This window comes from Chelonia mydas, chromosome 3 (genome assembly GCF_015237465.2).
Source record: "Chelonia mydas isolate rCheMyd1 chromosome 3, rCheMyd1.pri.v2, whole genome shotgun sequence".
NCBI classification, from domain to species: Eukaryota; Metazoa; Chordata; order Testudines; family Cheloniidae; genus Chelonia; species Chelonia mydas.
In genome coordinates this window covers 74736796-74755897 of record NC_057851.1, presented here as the reverse complement: position 1 = coordinate 74755897, position 19102 = coordinate 74736796, and the positions used below count along the sequence as shown (strand labels likewise).

At 39.3% G+C, this 19102-nt stretch overlaps 1 protein-coding gene across 8 annotated transcripts in view; it reads right to left on the bottom strand.

Annotated features, from left to right (window-relative positions):
• The window catches only part of GRIK2 (glutamate ionotropic receptor kainate type subunit 2), a 603576-nt gene that overhangs the window by 407660 nt on the left and 176814 nt on the right, over positions 1–19102 (bottom strand). For all 8 annotated transcript variants that reach the window (XM_043542704.1, XM_037894531.2, XM_043542709.1 and 5 more), the window contains 2 exons: positions 8006–8173; positions 1718–1975 (listed from right to left, as the gene is read on the bottom strand). In XM_043542704.1, the coding sequence (XP_043398639.1) occupies positions 1718–1975; positions 8006–8173 (426 nt within the window). The remainder of the gene's footprint in view (positions 1–1717; positions 1976–8005; positions 8174–19102) is intronic.

Below are 19102 nucleotides of genomic sequence, written 5' to 3'. Positions count from 1 at the left end.
CCCAATCTTCATCCTCATTTCTCTTATATGTCCAAGCTGTGTGAATATCTCTCAACTATACGATCACCATATAAAATTCTTTACAGGAGTCTTAGAACCGGCCAAGATATTTTCAATGACATTTTTTCCAGTGGAAAATGCCGATTCATGAAAACCAAAACATTTTTTGGGAGTCAGTTTTGACAAATTTTTTTTCTCAAAAATATTTTGAAAAAAGTCTTGAAATTGTCAAAATGTCTCAACAATTCAGAAAACCTGAGCCAAAATTGATTACCCAGCCATGAAGCTAGCATACCCCACTTGAGAACTGGTTTCCTTCCATCACCACCAACAGCTATCTCCTCCTCTCAGCAAGCCTCGGTAGGGTAGTGACCCCCACTTACTAGATGAGACCTAAAATAAGGAGGTGGTTCCCATGGTTTGTTTTGAGGATAATGGTTCCTGTCAGAACAGCCTGGAGGATGTGGAGGGCTATAACATGGCAAGCTATGGGGAATTCCCCATTGGAGGTCTGAGGTTCAATGTTATCAAATCTGAATCAGCAAATCTGAATTTAGCTATGAAAATGAGCCTTCAAGTTTCATTTGCTTTCACATCCTAGGAGCCAGGCTGCAGGATTTCTTTTGCAAATCTTAGACTGCAGGCTTTACACAGCCCTATCCACGACTGAAACCAAAATAGTCATCATGGTGTGTTTCCTACCTAGCTGAAACCAGTGAGCAGGGCTGGTCTGGTCTTCAGCAGGCACTCACTGGTATCATGTAGCAGCACCTCTTTCAAGCTGCCTTCCTATTGTTCAGAACCTAAGCTTGTATTTTTTTAAAAAAAAACAGCCTCTAGATATTATGGTTGCAGAGACAGATTTGAAAACATGGACCAAGTGTAACTGATGCAGTGATGTCAGCAGAATCTGAAACAATAACTCAAAGAGATATGAACTGCCTTATTTATCTCAGTGGGGCTAACTCAGATGGCCTATGATAACAATGTCAACATTTAAAAGATTAACTATTTCACTACTCAAAGCCTATAAAAAAGGAGAGGGAGGATTATATTAAGGAGATCTACACAAACTACTATGAGTTTGTTCAGTTTGGCACCACCAGGCTCTTTAGATGCTTATCTGAACAATATAGGATTTGAGCTTGGGAGAGTTCTTGCTCATTTCACGGCCCCTTAATCAAGAAGGAGTCAATCCAAGACGCCACGCAGAGTCCTGAGGGACATCTGAGATCTCCCAAAGATCAGCCAAACTCAAGAAATACAATAGGGCATCTGACTCTACACCTCCCACCCGCCACCTTCCCTGCACACCCCCTTCGGGCAATCTGACCCCTGCAAGAAAGTCTGTTTTATGAAATTTTCAGCCCAATTTCTTAATCAAAGATGTTTGTGATAGGTTTGGATAAATATCCAGATCTTTAGATGCTTATCTGAACAAGATAAGATTTACCTATTACTTTTAGATTGATATATGAATAAAAAGGTGTATGTATACGTGTGCATATGAACTATGCACATGCAATAATATAGCTGTGCATATAAAACATACACATGCAGCATAAATGTATGCAAAACTGTTACGTGTTACACACCATTTTAGACAGAATTACCTGTGCTTCACTTAAAACTACATTTAAAAGGAAAAAATACAATAATTAGCAAGCAAAGCACACACATGAATAGTTCTGCACACAGTCCCATGGGTTAGCCTTACCAGTGCTGTCATCATAAACAACAGTGACGGTTTTCCACTTGAAAAACTGCACAAGGTCAAGGATGGCACGACTGAGAGAAGAGAAATCTGGGTAGAGGCTGACATAGAATGAGTCCTTGTTGTCTGAAACTTGATGTTTCCAGCGGGTCTGTATATGTGGAACACCCAGGGCATTGCAGATGGATTGCACGGCGTTAGCTGAAGAGCTATGGGAAGGTCCAAAGATGGCTGCCACCCCAAGGGACAGCTGATCACAGGCTGAAGAGGAGACAGAAGTCTGTCAATTCTGAGAGGAGAGAATGTGCCAGAAAGTATTGTACTATTCCCATTAACTAAATGGCACTTTGTGAAATATATTTTTTCCCCTGAGGGAGCCCCCTTCCTATTCAAGTTTAACATTTTCATTTGTACTGAGACTTTTCCTTTAAATAATGACCAAGTTGAACTACATCTTTAACTTTTCACTGTGATTTGATGAAGAACAATACTTAGCATGCATACAACACAACTACATTTTGTCAAAACTCCCACTAATGTCAATGGAAGTTGCCAAGGCTCAGCTCTGGCACGCCTTTAGAAAATGTAGGGGGAAGGGAGAAATCAAACGCTAATGCACCTTACAGCAGATGTAGGACCATAGAGGGCTGTATTTTTAAACCCAAGCTTTAGAAATGAATTTCCTCCCCAACCTACCCAGACTACTTCCCCAGAGAACCCAATTACTCAGTGGATTTCAACCTATTAAGATAATGTAACATTAAGCAGATACTGACTTATGTTGAAGTGGACTTTTGGGTGTATTGTTTTGAGAGGTATACATTAACTAGTAGAATGCAGGGAGTCAATATTTCTCTTTAAGGAGATTAATTGTTGGTATTCATTAAAGAATTAAATCAATGTACATTGTTACACACATCCTGACAGAATATTTGGAAATATTCCCATTTTGGCCATATATCTCTGAAATGGAACAGGTTTGTTCTTTTAAAATAGTATTGGGCAGTTAAGTTATACGGTCAGAAAAAGATCTCTGCCAGGAAGACGGCATTTACATGAGATGTGAATGATTAATATTGTTACAAAGTCAATACTGCTGACTGCCGATAAAGCAAACAGTAGAAATAAATATATCATCACTCTTTTCACTAATTTAAAATTAATCATTCTCATGTGTTTACATGATGGAGAGTCTACCAAGGTCCTGATTGTGTACTGCGAACTGGGCAAGAACACCCCTGAAGAGCACCAGTGACTTCAGTGAGCTTTTATATAGGCACCGGGACGAACCCACATGGCTGTGAGTGCAGGACTAGGGCCTAAGTGACTACATTTTGCTTCAAAACATAATTCAGCATTGCACTCCAATTTCTACTAATATTGCCCTTCCTAAGTGTAGTCCACAAGCTTTATGCAAATGCAAGTAGATGGGATCTAACACAACAGTGATAGCTACCAGATGGCTTTTCAATGGGCTTTTTATTTTCTGCTTCTGAGATTTTGAGAGTGTGATCGTTTTGCACGTGATTTAGTGCAGCACTTTTCTATAAGAAGCACACCATTTTTTCTAATGTATTGAGAGAGATTTGGATTGCATTTGCATAATTCTTTATTCTAACATCTTGGGAATATTGTGATCTTCCCTGGGGTTATTCTTCTGTATGGTACCTTTAAAAACTCATTAATCTCTCATCTGCAATCGACTCCAAGAGGCTATGTGATTAAGAGGTAAACAGACTGTATTTTTGATGCGATGTCTGCTTGCTCACTAATGGGCATAATCATGAACCATGTAAATAGTCAAATGCATCAACCCAGTTGTTAAAAACCTGCTTTGCAGCCATCATACTAAGTACACCATTTTATGCTAACCTTTAGCCTTTGATTCCTGACTAAAAAACCTTTCAGCACAAAAGTGGTTGTCAAATGTGTGAAAGTACTTTGGATTCATGAAGCCATGAACTGAAAGATTTTACAGAGTTTAATACAGTCTAGTTAACTGCAAATAAAGAAAAGGAGTACTTGTGGCACCTTAGAGACTAACCAGTTTATTTGAGCATGAGCTTTCGTGAGCTACAGCTCACTTCATCGGATGCATATGCATCCGATGAAGTGAGCTGTAGCTCACGAAAGCTCATGCTCAAATAAACTGGTTAGTCTCTAAGGTGCCACAAGTACTCCTTTTCTTTTTACGAATACAGACTAACACGGCTGTTACTCTGAAACCTGCAAATAAAGAGGTACTCTCTCATTTTGATGTACAAAAGGGACATATAAATATACCTCTATGGGTCTGTGAATTGCAGCATAAGAATAACAGGATAGACGGTGTCTTTGGGCATAACCCATGTAAGGAACACAAATTACTATGCTGCTCTAGGAAAATAATTAAGACTCAGAAAATTACGTTTTCTTTCCTGTTCCCTCCTTGTTTCCTGGGAGGAATAAGGGGGTAGAGTATTCCACTACAGACCCTTGCCCATAGCAAGTTATTTCCCAGGCCCCAACCCACCTGCTAGTTCAATAGGACTGGCTGGTGAATGGGCACCCACTCCATGCCACCCACCTGTTTTCTGAGGGTGGGGAGGGAGCAGCAATGCCCCCGATCCTGCTCTAATCTAGTATCTGGAGTGGTAGTCCAGGGAGACTCTGTCAGAGACCGTCTTGTTCCCCCTTCTCAGCCATGTAAGGCTGGGCCACACTCTGGCCCATAACATATTTTAAATGTGGTGTTAAGTAAAATGTAAATTTTGCATACTACCCAACTCTGTACATGTGTATAGTATCAAAATGCACTTGGTACAATTTATTTTAGGGCTGTCAATTAATTGCAGTTAACTCATGCAATAACTCAAAAAAATTGATCGCGATTTAAAAATATAGTCACAATTCATCGACATTGTAATCGCACTGTTAATAGAATACCAATTGAAATGTATTAAATATTTTGGATGTTTTTCTACATTTTCATATAGATTGTGTTCTGTGTTGTAAGTGAAATAAAAGTATATATTATTTTTATTACAAATATTTGCACTGTAAAAATGATAAACAAAACAAATAGTATTATTCAATTCACCTCATACAAGTACCGTAGTGCAATCTCTTTGTCATGAAAGTGTAACTTACAAATGTAGATTTTTTTTGGTTACATAACTTCACGCAAAAACAAAACAATGTAGAACTTTAGAGCCTACAAGTCCACTCAGTCCTACTTCTTGTTCAGCCAATCGCTCAGACAAGCAAGTTTGTTTACACTTACAGGAGATAATGCTGCCCGCTTCTTATTTACAATGACACCAGATTGTGAGAACAGGGATTTGCATGGCACTTTTGTAGCCAGCATTGCAAGGTATTTATGTGCCAGATATGCTAAACATTTGTATGCCCTTTCATGCTTCGGCCACCATTCCAGAGGACACGCTTCCATACTGATGACGCTCATGAAAAAAATAATGTGCTAATTAAATTTGTGACTGAACTCCTTGGGGGAGAATTATATGTCCCCTGCTCTGTTTTACCCGCATTCTACCATATATTTTGTGTGATAGCAGTCTCGAATGATGACCCACACATGGTTGTTCATTTCAAGAACACTTTCACTGCAGATTTGACAAAATGCAAAGAAGTTATCAATGTGAGATTTCTAAAGATAGCTACAGCACTCGACCCAAGGTTTAAGAATCGGAAGTGCCTTCTAAAATCTGAGAGGGATGAGGTGTGGAGCATGCTTTCAAAAGTCTTAAAAGAGCAACACTCTGATGCGGAAACTACAGAACCCGAACCACCAAAAAAGAAAATCAGCCTTCATTTGGTGGCATCTGACTCAGATAATGAAAATGAACATGCGTCAATCCACATTGCTTTGGATTGTTATCAAACAAAACCCGTCATCAGGATGGACACATGTCCCCTGGAATGGTGGTTGAAGTATAAAGGGACATATGAATGCTTTGCGCATCTGGCACGTAAATATCTTGCAACGCCGGCTACAACAGTGCCATGTGAACGCCTGTTCTCACTTTCTGGTGACACTGTAAATAAGAAGTGGGCAGCATTATCTCCTGTAAATGTAAACAAACTTGCTTGTCTGAGCGATTTGTTGAACAAGAAATAGGACTGAGTGGACTTGCAGGCTCTAAAATTTTACATTGTTTTATTTTTGAATGCAGGTTTTTCTGTACATAATTCTACATTTGTAATTTCAACTTTTATGATAAAGAAATTGCACTATAGTACTTGTATTAGGTGATTTTAAAGTACAATTTCTTTTGGGCTTTTTACACTGCAAATACTTGTAATCAAAAATTAATATAAAGTGAGCACTGTACACTTCGTATTCTGTGTTGTAATTGAAATAAATATATTAGAAAATGTAGAAAACATCCCAAAATATTTAAATGGTATTCTATTATTGTTTAACAGTGTGATTAATCGTGTGATTAATTTTTTTAATCACTTGACAGCCCTAATTTCCTCACATCACCCATTGCATTAAACTAGAAACCTCTGATAAAATCTGATTAGCTGACCACTACACCTGTGATCTTTCTACCATTCTGATTGTTCTGCTAACAATCAAAAACCTATGTAATTTCCTCTCTGATGTAGGAAAAAATGCATTTGCATAGAATGTGAGCTAACACAAGCTTGAATCAAACACCTGTGTGTTTTAGGAATAGAAGACCACAAAGACGGATCTCAGAACACAGCAGGACTTCTCTGTTTTACATTACTATGTATGATACCATACTACAGTGTTACAGTATATCTGAGGGATCACAATGAAAAGGTACAGAAAGTATAGCAGCAAGGTCTGAAACTACACAGGATTAACAATCATGGGAATCAGTTTTAATTAAAAAATAATCCATTTACTTTTAAGCAAATTTCGGAGGCCCTGATACAGCAGTCCATCCCTATTTGCCAAAATTCTTAAGCACAGGCTTAACTTATAACCATTGACTTTAAGGAGACTTAAGCATGAATTGAATTGGAGCCTGAATGCACAGGAAGAAGTTATTAGTTACAAATGACGTACTGTCACAAAATTCAGAACTTTAGATTCTGAACAGCCTAAATCAAAGGGTTTGGTTCAGACCTGTCTCTAATTTTAACAGATACTGGAAGCAGCAGCTGGAATCTCAGTGCAGTATGTGTTTACCCCATTGTGATTCATCTAGGTTATAGATGAATGAAAGATCACAACTGGGAAAATGCCTCACAGCCCAGGTGAACAGACTTGTGTTAGCAGGGCTCATGCTAGCATGCTAAAAATAGCAGTGTGGACACTGTGGCATCAACAGAGGCTTCAGCTAATGCTCAAGTGATTCTGAGCTCAGGTGGCTAGTCTGAGTATCCACCAATACTGCAACATCCATGCTGCTGGTGAGCCTTCTAGCATGAGTCTGTCTACTCGGGCTGGGAGGCTCACTTCCAGTTGCAGTGTAGACAGACCTGTAGTGGCCTCAAATGAACTTTGATTTGTGATGTCAATTGAATCAGTTCGTAACACTACCTACAAAACACGCACTTTAGGTGAGCAGGGAAAGCTTAGGTCTGAAACATCATGTTCTGCTAAATAGATGCACCAGCTACTGGGAGATAGGGTGACACAATAGGCCACAGCATGAAGGTCCTAGTCCTGCAAGGTGGTAAGCAACCTCAACTTTCACTGACTTCACCCAGAGTTGAGGGCACTCAGTGCCTTGCAGGATCGGGTCCAAAAAGGCTATTCAGTTTCCAAGGTTGCTAGTCTCTGAGGGTATGTCTACACTGCTATTAGACACCCGTGGCTGGCTCATGCCAGCTGACTCAGGCTCATGGGGTTCAGGCTGTGGGGATGTTTAATTGCACTGCAAACTTCCGGGCTCAGGCAGGAACCTGGGCTCCAGGACCCTGTGAGTTGGGACAACTCAGGCTACAGTCCGAGCCCAGAAGTCAACACTTCAATTAAACAGCCCCACAGCCTGAGTCAGCCAGCATAGGCTAGCTGCGGGTTTTTAATTGCAGTGTAGACATACCCTAAAACCACCCTCATCTCAAAATTGATTCTAAATATATAAGGAAATAATAATCTTTTGATGGGGAAGCAATGCTCACATGTAATTTTTTTTTCAAACTGTTACCTTTAAAGGACCATTTTTAAAACTTTTCTTTGATGTCAGTGGTGCACGCCTTAACCTTGTACAGTATCATTTCTGAATAGTTTACTGACAGGCATTTGTTCAGGTAGGTGAGCCAAGTGAGTTTTAGCTGCTGACATAAAAGTTTAAATATGCAAAACATCACCTTTCTTGGATGCTTCAAAACTGTCATAAAGATTTATCTTTTGGGTGTCATATGTTAATGTGGTGTTTGGCAGGAGAGTTCTGTTTCTGTTGATTGTGTTCACAGCAAATCTGAAGGCCAATTCCTCTGCTCCCATTGGGCCGGATTCCACACATTCAAAAATACCCCCTGGTAATGAGAGAAAGAGAGAGAGAGAACATCCAGTCAGCAAAACAACACCCAGCCAATGTTTCAAGATATGAGTTGAGTATTAGAAACTGGAATTAATAGAAATTTCTCAGTATTTGCCCCAATGGGCCTGATCCTAAGCTCACTGAAACCAAAGGAAAGCTGCCCATGACCTCAGTGGGCTTTGGAGCACATTCTAATTGCACAATATTATCACGTATTTCTCCAATGATCACATTCACAGCCATTTAAATTGTCAACTTTTCTTAATTTTTCTGCAATCCCTGTATTTATGTGATTGAGACCATGTGAGTATGAGTCTGTGGGGGGGGGGGGGAGGTAGATCATTTATAACATACCTAAATAATACTCAACACCAAAATAAAATGGAGGGGAAGAATTCATGAATATTCCCACTGGTGACAATTCTGAAGGGATTCCCTATCATTCCTGCAACCTCCACAAATCAGCTGCTGCACAGAAAGAAATATAAAGCTCCTGGAGGCCCATTTTCCACTGCACCCTAGGCCCTTTAAACAGCTCTGATAGAATAAAGAGCCACAGAGGGGGGCAGAAGCTACCCTAAGAATACTGCCAGTGTAAGAGGGTTCCCCGGGTGAGGGGCAGCTACTGGAATGGTTCTATGCCACTCTACTTGTGGCCTTAGGCATAAGGAAAGGGAGGGAGGAGGCATGATCAAAGAGCACTATGGTTTAGGTAACGCCATCTGATTACAGCCTGCAAGGGGACACTGCAGACAGAATGTAAGTTACAGCAGCCCCAAGCTGCCTCTTATTTATGCTGTGGGCTAGTGAGAACAAGAATATGGAGGCTGTAAAGGCAACTTAAATGAACCTTTGTTCCTATGCCAGCAACAATCAGGACCATTCTGTCCCTTCCTTCCTTCCTTCCATCCTTTCTTCCTTCCTTCCTAAAAGGCACTCCAGTGAGTTTACATATCCACTTTGCACAATTTCAAAACACTTACGACACGATGTAGTCTATTCCCACTTCCAGATACACACACCAGATAGTCTTAGTATGAGATGACTCTGAGGATCTGAAATCCAACACCTTGAAAAAAAATCCCTTGTGCTCATAACTGAAAGGTTTTTTAAAAGGGGAAGTTTCCAGGGCAGCCAAGGGCCACTCTGCCTGGGATCATTAACTACAAGTCAGGTTTTATTTCAGTGCAGCAGACATTTTGAATTCCCCCTTTTGTAATAGCTTGTGCCTGTTCATTTCTAAACTGACATTGCTACCTGGTTCTATATTATCTAAGAATTTCCCAATTCAACACTTCACTGCTTTTCAGTGGGAAGCCCTTGACAGAACGCAGATGTAGAGGGGCTGAGTCAGACGGAACACTGCTAACTACAAGAAACTTATAAACAAGACTGTTGAAGAGCAGAGTAGACAGGCCAGCCCTATAGGAAGAAAGTGGCTAGTTAGCTAGCACCTCACCACTTTCCTCCATCATATATTATAAATACTAAAAGCCTTTTAGTTTTACAACCATCCTACCACTTTCAGCCTGTTTCTCGCCACAGGTTGGAGAATAGGCATTAATTTTTCCCCCTGCAGGTGAGCCCTTAAAATCCTGACCAGACCCCTGGGGATAGATGCTCAAATAATATTAACTTAAAAATAGAAGCACTGCATATTGAGGAGAGAAATGGCAAATGGCTACTTAAATGTTAGCTATTTAAAACTCAAAGGGAGGCATAGGTGGGAGAAGTAGATGTTCCAATTATAGCTAGATATGTACAGAAATGATCAAAACTGACACAGCAATAAAGGCAGCTATATGAGATAAACAATACTACATGAAATAAACAATAATTATGAGATAAACAATACTACAGTAACTACAAAAGGGAATAACTTGGATAATATCCAGGTAAAAGTAATTGTAATACAAAATGATTAGGGAACATGAAAAATGATCACCTGAATAATAATACAACTTAAAGATTGGAGACAACCGAATATCGTGGGGAGTAAGGAAGTTATATTTCGCAGAATGTGGCTTGATAGACAGCCCTCTATATTTATGCTGTTTAGAGGCTTACAGCATCTACACATTAAAAGTCAGACTGTGATGTGTAGGAGGATTCTATTTTGATTTCAGGAGACTATGAAAAATACCTTTGCAACAGAAAGCATAAGATTACTCAGTACAATTGTTAAATATCGTTGCCAACTGTCAAGAAAGTGAAAGGAGGTTGCTTAAATAAGATCAGGATAAAAATAGAATATATAGACTTTGTTAAGATAACTGAAAAATTGTTACTCAAATATATAGATAGCAGGTAAACTGTAGCATTATTTAATGGAAGATTGTATCCAAAGTGACAGTGCATTCAATATCAACAACAGACAAAGCTAATATAATTTCTGGTGACATTTATTTTTTCTGATTTTTACATTGGAAGATTTTTTTTAAAAAAAATCTATGTTGATCTTAGGCTTGTTATCGTGTTTTCTCACTCATTCTTATTTATTGCTGTGTTCTCCTTCTGCTGTCTATGTAATATGCAATCTCTTAGCGATACAGCATAAAACTCACCCCAGGAGTGGGGGAGCTAAGATGGATTTTGGCAACATCTACGCACTCCAAATTCAGGGCTGCTGCCAATGCTGGTGAGTGCCCCCTACAGCAAAACTTAGTACTGCCAAAGTTATGGCAGCTCCTCCCCTACCTGATCTGGGAGGCAGCACCACTACACATAGCTGCAAATACTGCCATGTAACTGCTCAGTATTATTGTTGTTATGTTTACACTTTGTGGCCCTACCCCTCCAACCCCCACATGTTATCTTGCCCAGTCCCTGACATGTCCCCTATCCAGGGGCTTGTAGAGGAGGCTTTGCAGGGCAAAATAAGGTGTTTTGCATAAATTCTGCACCAGAGGAAATTCTCTCCTGGGCATCTCCACTTCCAGGGTTCTAATGTCTCTACAGCAGTTTTAATGGGCTCTACCCACCTTGAACCACTGGCAGCAGGATGATGCTATGTATTCACAGTTAAACCTGACAGTCATGAGAAAAAGTTGCTTGTTAATAAAACTAGCACTTTGAACTTCTGTAATACCTTCCATCAGAGGATCTCAACGCATATTTAAACACTGATAAATTACACCCCACAACACACCTCTGAGGAAAGCTATTTTATTGCAAAAACATGTTTCTTTCTTATTTAACTTTTCTCCTCATGCTACAACATAATTTTGACTATGAACATAATGTTACTTAAACCAAAAGTGAAAACACAAAAGATAATACATAGTATCATAAACTGAAGGGGCTTTAAAAATCAGAAGCTCTGATTCCCAGTCAAACAAGACTCCCTTGGTGTTTTCTGCTGATTCCATTTTTTTCTGTTAATAAACAAGAAAAGCATGTTCTGTGACCTTAGAGTATTACTTAGCAGCAGTGAACTTTCCCAAAGGAGGCACTCAACATCAGATCTTTAAAGCCATTTTTAGGAAAGCTATGATGATCATGTAGTTAGTGTTCACTGCAAAATGCTGCAAATCAAGGGGAAAAGTAAATGTGTTCGCCACAGATATGGTGCAAAACCATATCAACATCCAAATAAAATATCAGTCCATGCTTTTTCAGACGACACGTGTTCAACCCAACCTGTTGCTGAAAGGTTTTACAGAGCTTATGAAAATGCAATACACCTTCCACCAGGTGCGCAGAAATCAAGGAACTGTTTCTGATAAACTTCCAACTGTGGGATAACAATACAGAGTGTTTAGGATAAGGTTGACTGTACACTTGTTGTACCTTTGAGATCTGGAACATTTTGCGTAACAGGGTTTTTTTTGTTTGTTTGTATTTTTAAACAACAACTTGTTATCAGGAAGTTAGCTGCAGCTGGAGCTGGAGCTGGGCTGGAAATTGAACTCAGGAATGAAATAGTGCTAGAGTAAAGTTCCAATCCTTAAATGAGCTCCAGGTGAACACTGTGGTCTGCCCATGCATAGCTCATTGCAGCACTGGGGTCCTCATTTGTAAATAAGTGCTTGAAGCATGTTTTAGATACGTGGGGTCGGATCCACAAAGGGACTTAGGCACAGCAACCATACAAAGCGGACACCACCACCACCAACTAGATTTTGAAGGGGATCCAGTCGGGTAGGTGCTCTCTGGGTATGGACGGTTGCCAACTTTCTAATCGCACAAAACCAAACACCGTTTCCCTACCCCCCGACCCCGCCCCTTCTCCAATGTCACACTTCCCCTCACTCCATCCTCCCTCCCTCCGTTGCTTGCTCTCCCCCACCCTCACTCACTTTCACCAGGCCTCTGACTGGACTGTTAGTGGCCCGATCAGCAGTGCTGACCAGAGTCAACAGGATCCCTTTTCGACCAGGCATTCCAGTTGAAACCCAGATGCTTGGCAACCCTATGAGTATGCCTACCACAGTGGGGCCCCACATGCAAAATAGATGGAGAAGTGACTATATTTCCCTGTTCATGCATCACACTGGGGCTTAGATGGGCACTAGGTGTTTGAGAAAGGCAGCAGTGTGCATGCCCAGAGCCAGAAACTTAGATGCTGAGGGGACTTTTACTGCAACAATGTAGGTGCTAAGTGAGTTTAGGCACTTACAGGGTTAGGCAGAAGCCCAGGGGAGTTTCATAGACCATAGTGGTGCCTAAGTCTAGGACATAGGCACATATGTCTGGGGTTTAGGTAACAAACTATCTTTGTGGATCTGGGCTTTAGTAGTTGTTCTTCTTGTTGTTATTCCGATCCAACGAATAAATACAAAATAAAAAACTTATTGAAGTTAATTTTGAAAAGAGTGGCTCTACTGACTGAATCCTGAGAGATATAACACCAATCATACTACATTACCTGTAAAATGGAAAACAAAAAACAAAATAAGGTTTGACCCCAGTTTTCAGGTGCTCTCGATTATTATAAAGGATATTGGCTTCCAAGAGCTATTACAGCACATTGAGCTATGTTATTCCCTCCCAAGCAGACATTTCTTCTCTACTACTGTTGTGCCTTGTATTCAGGATAGCTTTACTAATAATCAAAGTGAGAGCATGCACATGCTCTTAGATAAGCAGACGGAAAAGGCATAAATCTTACCATTGCTATGTGGACAAGCAGCCAAACTACAATACTATAGTATATACTCACTTTATTTCCAAATCTTTCTGAATTGGAAAGTCAAAATATCAAAAAAATTCACAGAATGAAATGTTCCATATAATTTTGATTTTGAAATGTCAAAACTAAAAATGTTGACACTTTCTATCAAAATGAAATGTTTCAAAATGAAACAAATTTCACATTTAAAGTGTCAATTCAGAACAAAAAATGTGTTAATTATTCCAATAGAAAAATTGAATGTGTTAATTATTCTAATAGAAAAATGGAATCTTTGCTGTACAAGAATTAATCTACTTCTGTTTCTCATTTTTCCACTCAGTATCCTGTGTCTGGGTCACCATAATCATCTCAACATTTAATTGTGAAGCTACTGTCAAGGTTCCTTCCCCACTCTGAACTCTGGGGTACAGATGTGGGGACCTGCATGAAAACCCCCTAAGCTTATTTTTACCAGCTTATGTTAAAACTTCCCCAAGGTACAAACTATTTTCCTTTTTCCTTTGGACTTTATTGCTGCCACCATCAAGCTTCTAACAGATATATAACCGGGAAAGAGCCCGCTTGGAAACGTCTTTCCCCGCAAAATCCTCCCCAAGCCCTACACCCCCTTCCTGGGGAAGGCTTGATAAAAATCCTCACCAATTTCCATATGTGAACACAGACCCAAACCCTTGGATCTTAAGAACAATGAAAAGGCAATCAGGCTCTTAAAAGAAGAATTTTAATAGAAGAAAAAGTAAAAGAATCACCTCTGTAAAATCAGGATGGTAAATACCTTACAGGGTAATCAGATTCAAAACACAGAGAATCCCTCTAGGCAAAACCTTACAAAAAGACACAAAAACAGGAATATACATTCCATTCAGCACAGCTTATTTTTTCAGCCATTTAAAGAAAACAGAATCTAACGCATACCTAGCTAGATTACTTACTAAGTTCTAAGACTCCATTGTTGACTATGAGCCACCAATGTGATGCAACTGTAATCCTAGGATGCATCAGGCGAGGTATTTCAAGGAACAGAGATAGATCAGCATTAATAGCATTGTTCAAGGCAACACCTCATCTGGAATACTATGTACAGTTCTGGTCACCCATGTTCAAGAAAAATTAATTCAAACTGGAACAAGAACAGAGAGGAGCTACTAGGATGAGCAGGGAAATGGAGGACCTATCCTTTGAAAGGAGCCTGGAAGAGCTTGGTTTGTTTAATCTAGCAAAAAGAAGGCTGAGAGTAGATATGGTTGCTTTCTATAAATACATACAGAGGTAAACCCCTGGGAGGGGGAAGAGCTATTTATGCTAAATGGCAATGTTGTGCTATGAACAAATACAGACTGGAAATTAGAAGGTTTCTAACATCAGACAGATGATTCTCTGGAACAACCTCCCAGTTGGTTTTAAGAGAGAGCTGGACAAATTTATGAGTGCAGTTGTAGGACAGTGTTCCTTCTGATGGTAGGGAGCAAAGCTCAGCAAGCCTGAGGCTCACTTCTGGCTTATGTTCCTAAAAGCTCATGCTTCAGGGCTTCATCTAGCCACCTGCAGGCAGTAGGAAGGGAATCCCCCCAATGTAGTCTGGTTTTTGGATATTGGGTGGGGGTGGGTTTTTTTGATCTCCTTCCTCTGAAGCATCAGAGATGTCCATGGCTGGAGATGGGTCAGTGAAGAGAGTGGGCCAGTCCTCTGAGGTGACACTGAGCATTCTCTGGTGCGTGGCCAGCTGGTTCTTGCTCACATAATCAGAGCCTAACGATCGCCATATGTGGGACCAGGAAGGGATTTTCCTCCCATGTCAGATTGTGTGGGGAGGGATTTTGCCTTCCTCTGCAGTGTTCAGTTGCCAGGATTAACTGGGTATATTTCACTTAATCATTTCCATGCCACTGTGGGTGCACTTGAGTCCCTCCTATTCTCTGCCTGAGGCACATAATAGTCACATAATAGTGGGCTGTAATATTTTGGCCTAATTTTAGTTTTTTGTGGTTAGTGTGGAGGTGCTGCAGGATGCTGCTGGCCTGCAACAGACGGAAGATCAGACCAGATGATCTATGTGTCCCTTCTGGGCTTCAACTCTATGACTATGACTCTATTATTATTTATTTTTAAATTTTGCATTATTTTGAAAACTGGCCAATCAATGTTGAGCTGGGCAGGAAATGGTTTTACCATCCCATGGAAATTTGTGATATGCCAAACACTGTTCACATCCCAGATTTGGACAAAAATTGAAAATATTCACAAACTGAAAATCTAGGGGGAAATTATGCCGCATCAGTTGAAATATTTTGTTTCACTTATTTTGAAATATTATTTTGACTGACTTTTATTACAATAATTAGCTTAAATTTAGAAATAAAAGTTATTTCAAACTTGACTATTGGAATTATTTGTTTTGAAAATGTCAAAATGAAACATTTTGACAATTTTTTGAAACTTTTCTGTGAAAAAGGTTTTGAGTTGAATTTTTTTTCAAAACCAACCCTTTCTCATCCAGTCTCAGTTTTGATGAATCAGCATTTTCTGACAAAAAGGGATCTGTTGGAAAATTCCCGGTCATCTCTAAATCAATGTGTAAGAGAATTATAATGATAGCCCTTATTAATGCAAAAGTAAGTTCTTCATATAAACCATCCAAAAATTGAGTGGAGAAATAAGTAAAATCTTTGCACTGCATGTGGGTGACTTAGTTTAGCATAAGTCATGCAACAGAATATGATATAATTTACTTCAGAATGTAATAGCCAGTATCTCATCATTGGAGAAGTTGGTGGGGAGTCAGGATCCCTGGATTCTAGACCCAGTGCTACCACAGACTTGCTCTGGGCCCTAGGGCAAGTCACAACTTATCTGTATCACAAGGATATCTGTTTAACAGATATGGAAAATTTCTCACAGCACTGAACAGACTGAATATTCTGTAATACATCCTAAGCTACCTCAGGTGGCAGATGGGGAAAGCCCATACATGGTATAAGCTGCTCTGAATATGTTGAATAAGGAGCCATGGACCCATGGTTGAGACTCAGGTTGACAACCTGTCCATGTAAATAATAATAATAATAAAAAAAATACAGTTATGGAAGCAACCCAGATAGAAAAATGTCTCTCAATTAGCCATCTTGAAGGAGATCGCTTTTGGGATCATTGAGTTAAAAAAAAAGACAGTGGAGACAATTATTCAAGAAAGAAGGTTGAAGTGGTTTGGGCATGTTGTACAGATGTCAAAAAACATATTCGTAGACAAGCACTTCACTGGATACCACTTGGTGGAAGACAGAAAAGAGGAGGACAACAAATAACATAAGAAAAATATTGAGGAAGACATCACTGTCATGGAAACAGACTACAATGGAGCAAGAACCATGGCACTAGACAGATGGAGACAGAAACAATGGGTTGCCTCATGTGTCACAAGGCACAACAGAATCTAATCTAATCTAATTAAGGCTGTAATTTTATAGATTCCTAGATTCCATGGCCAGAAGGACGCATTGTGATCATCTAGCCCAGTGGTTCTCAAACTTTTCTACTGGTGACCCCTTTCACATAGCAAGCCTCTGAGTGTGGCCTCCCCCCCCCAATAAATTAAAAACACTTTTTTATATATTTAACAACATTATAAATGCTGGAGGCAAAGCGGGGCCAGGGGTGGAGGCTGAAAGCTCATGACCCCAGATGTATTACCCTCACGCCCCCCTGAGGGGTCCCAACCCCATTTGAAAACCCCATTCTAGCCTGACCACTTGTATAACACAGGCCACAGAACCAAAACAATTCTTAGAGCGTATCTTTTAGAAAAACATCCAATCTTGATTTAAAAATAGTCAGTGATGACGAATCCACCTTGATTCTTGGTAAATTGTTCCAGTGGTTAATTACTTTCACTGTTAAAAACTTATGACTTATTTCATGACCTAAAGGGATCCTAGCTATGGTTTGAAGGCCATGAAGAAAAGAATGTGAACTTGTAACAACACTAGTTTGAAAAATACCATATATGCAAAATACCATGCTGATTTTAACTTTACTTGTATATATTGTTTATTTCAGTCAAGATGCCAACAGTCCATGACCACAGATGGCTTATGGAATAAGAACATCTAAACATATGCATCTATATCGTGTAAAATACGTTATTCACAAGCTTCCTTCCCACATTAAATATACTTATAATTATCTCTGCCACACTAAGCAATTTATTAAGCGGCATGTTTGATTATAGTAATTAAATTGCCATCTTTCCTGAATGCCAGCATCCTTCATGACCATTGTATACAAAGGCAAACAAAAGCACTAAATGAAGATTCTTAAAAGCCCAGTTCCGCAAGATTTAGCTAAATTTGCTTTTCATCTTCTTAGCTGTTAAAATGTTACAACAAAACATATACCATGGCACCTCTGGTTCCACCTGGAAAACATGCAGCTGAATGAACAGTGAAACTCTGAGAGGAAAATAATCTCAACCTCTGGAAAAAAAACAACACTATTACTATTTGAGGAGTTTCAGAGTAACAGCCGTGTTAGTCTGTATTCATAAAAAGAAAAGGAGTACTTGTGGCACCTTAGAGACTAACCAGTTTATTTGAGCATTAGCTATTTGAGGAATATTTTAAGTAAATTTAATTAGTGTGAAGATACGAGACAAAGCCCTAGAGACTAAGGCAATATCCAATATAAAACCAATACAGTGCACAAGTTTCCCATACTCTTTCCTGCTAATATGCCTTAAAATTAATATGTTCTGGATGGTTTTATTGAGCTTAGCAAGAGCATCATGAGAATGTACTAAAACATGAACAAAAATCTACTTCCCCAGTTTTCCCATCATGATTACTATTAAAAACTAAATTATATTTTATTAGCTTAGCAAAAATAATTGTTCTTTCAGGAAAATGGGTGAATATAATTTTGAAAGGCTAATTTGAGCTCAGGTCCAGGATTCAAGATCACAGAAAATGAAGAAGCTGTGTACATAGACAATGAAGAAAGAGAAGCTGAAGTGGAATACCCACTGCTAATAATTTGTTTTAGAAATAAATGGAATTCAGAATTATTATTAATGATTAGCTCACAAAGTAATAATAGTTATAGTTAGTTTGAATTTAGCCTTTACAATGTAATTTCATAATTGTAAAGTCATGTGCTAAAGGAAGCAGAGAGGAAAGCTAAAGAAATGGGGCCAGATTCTCATTTACATGAAGGTCCTTTTTCATTGCTTTGACAAGGTATAGATGACTTACTGGAAACGAGAATCAGGCCATTAAAATAGAAATCAATCTGTAGCTAAGAAACTTGGTAAATCTATATAGCAGATGGCTTGATTTAAAGTAACTCCACCTTTAAATTAGATGACCTGATAGAGCCTACTCCTGCTCTGACATAAGTCAATGGAAAGTCAATAAATTCTTACATGTAACTTTTTATGCTATACTACAGAGATGTAATGAAAATTATTTTGTAAGTGAATAATTTGTAGCAATAAAAAATCCATCCAGAAACAATAATCTATATTACAATAGCCTCAAATTACTATAATGCATACCATGGAAAGTTTATTCCATTCTTAAGATGAACTTTCTTACTATGGTAAGTACCTTCAGTAACACTATGGCTCAGCTTTGGGAGTGAAATTCATTTCCGTGCAGAGAATCAGTGGTAGCCCATCTGCACCCATTTCCACACACAGGAAATCCATTATCCTGTAACTATCCATATCCCGGAACTCAATATGTATATTGGTCCTCTGTATCTGCACCATGCCCTGCTGAAGACATTGGCCTCCATTAC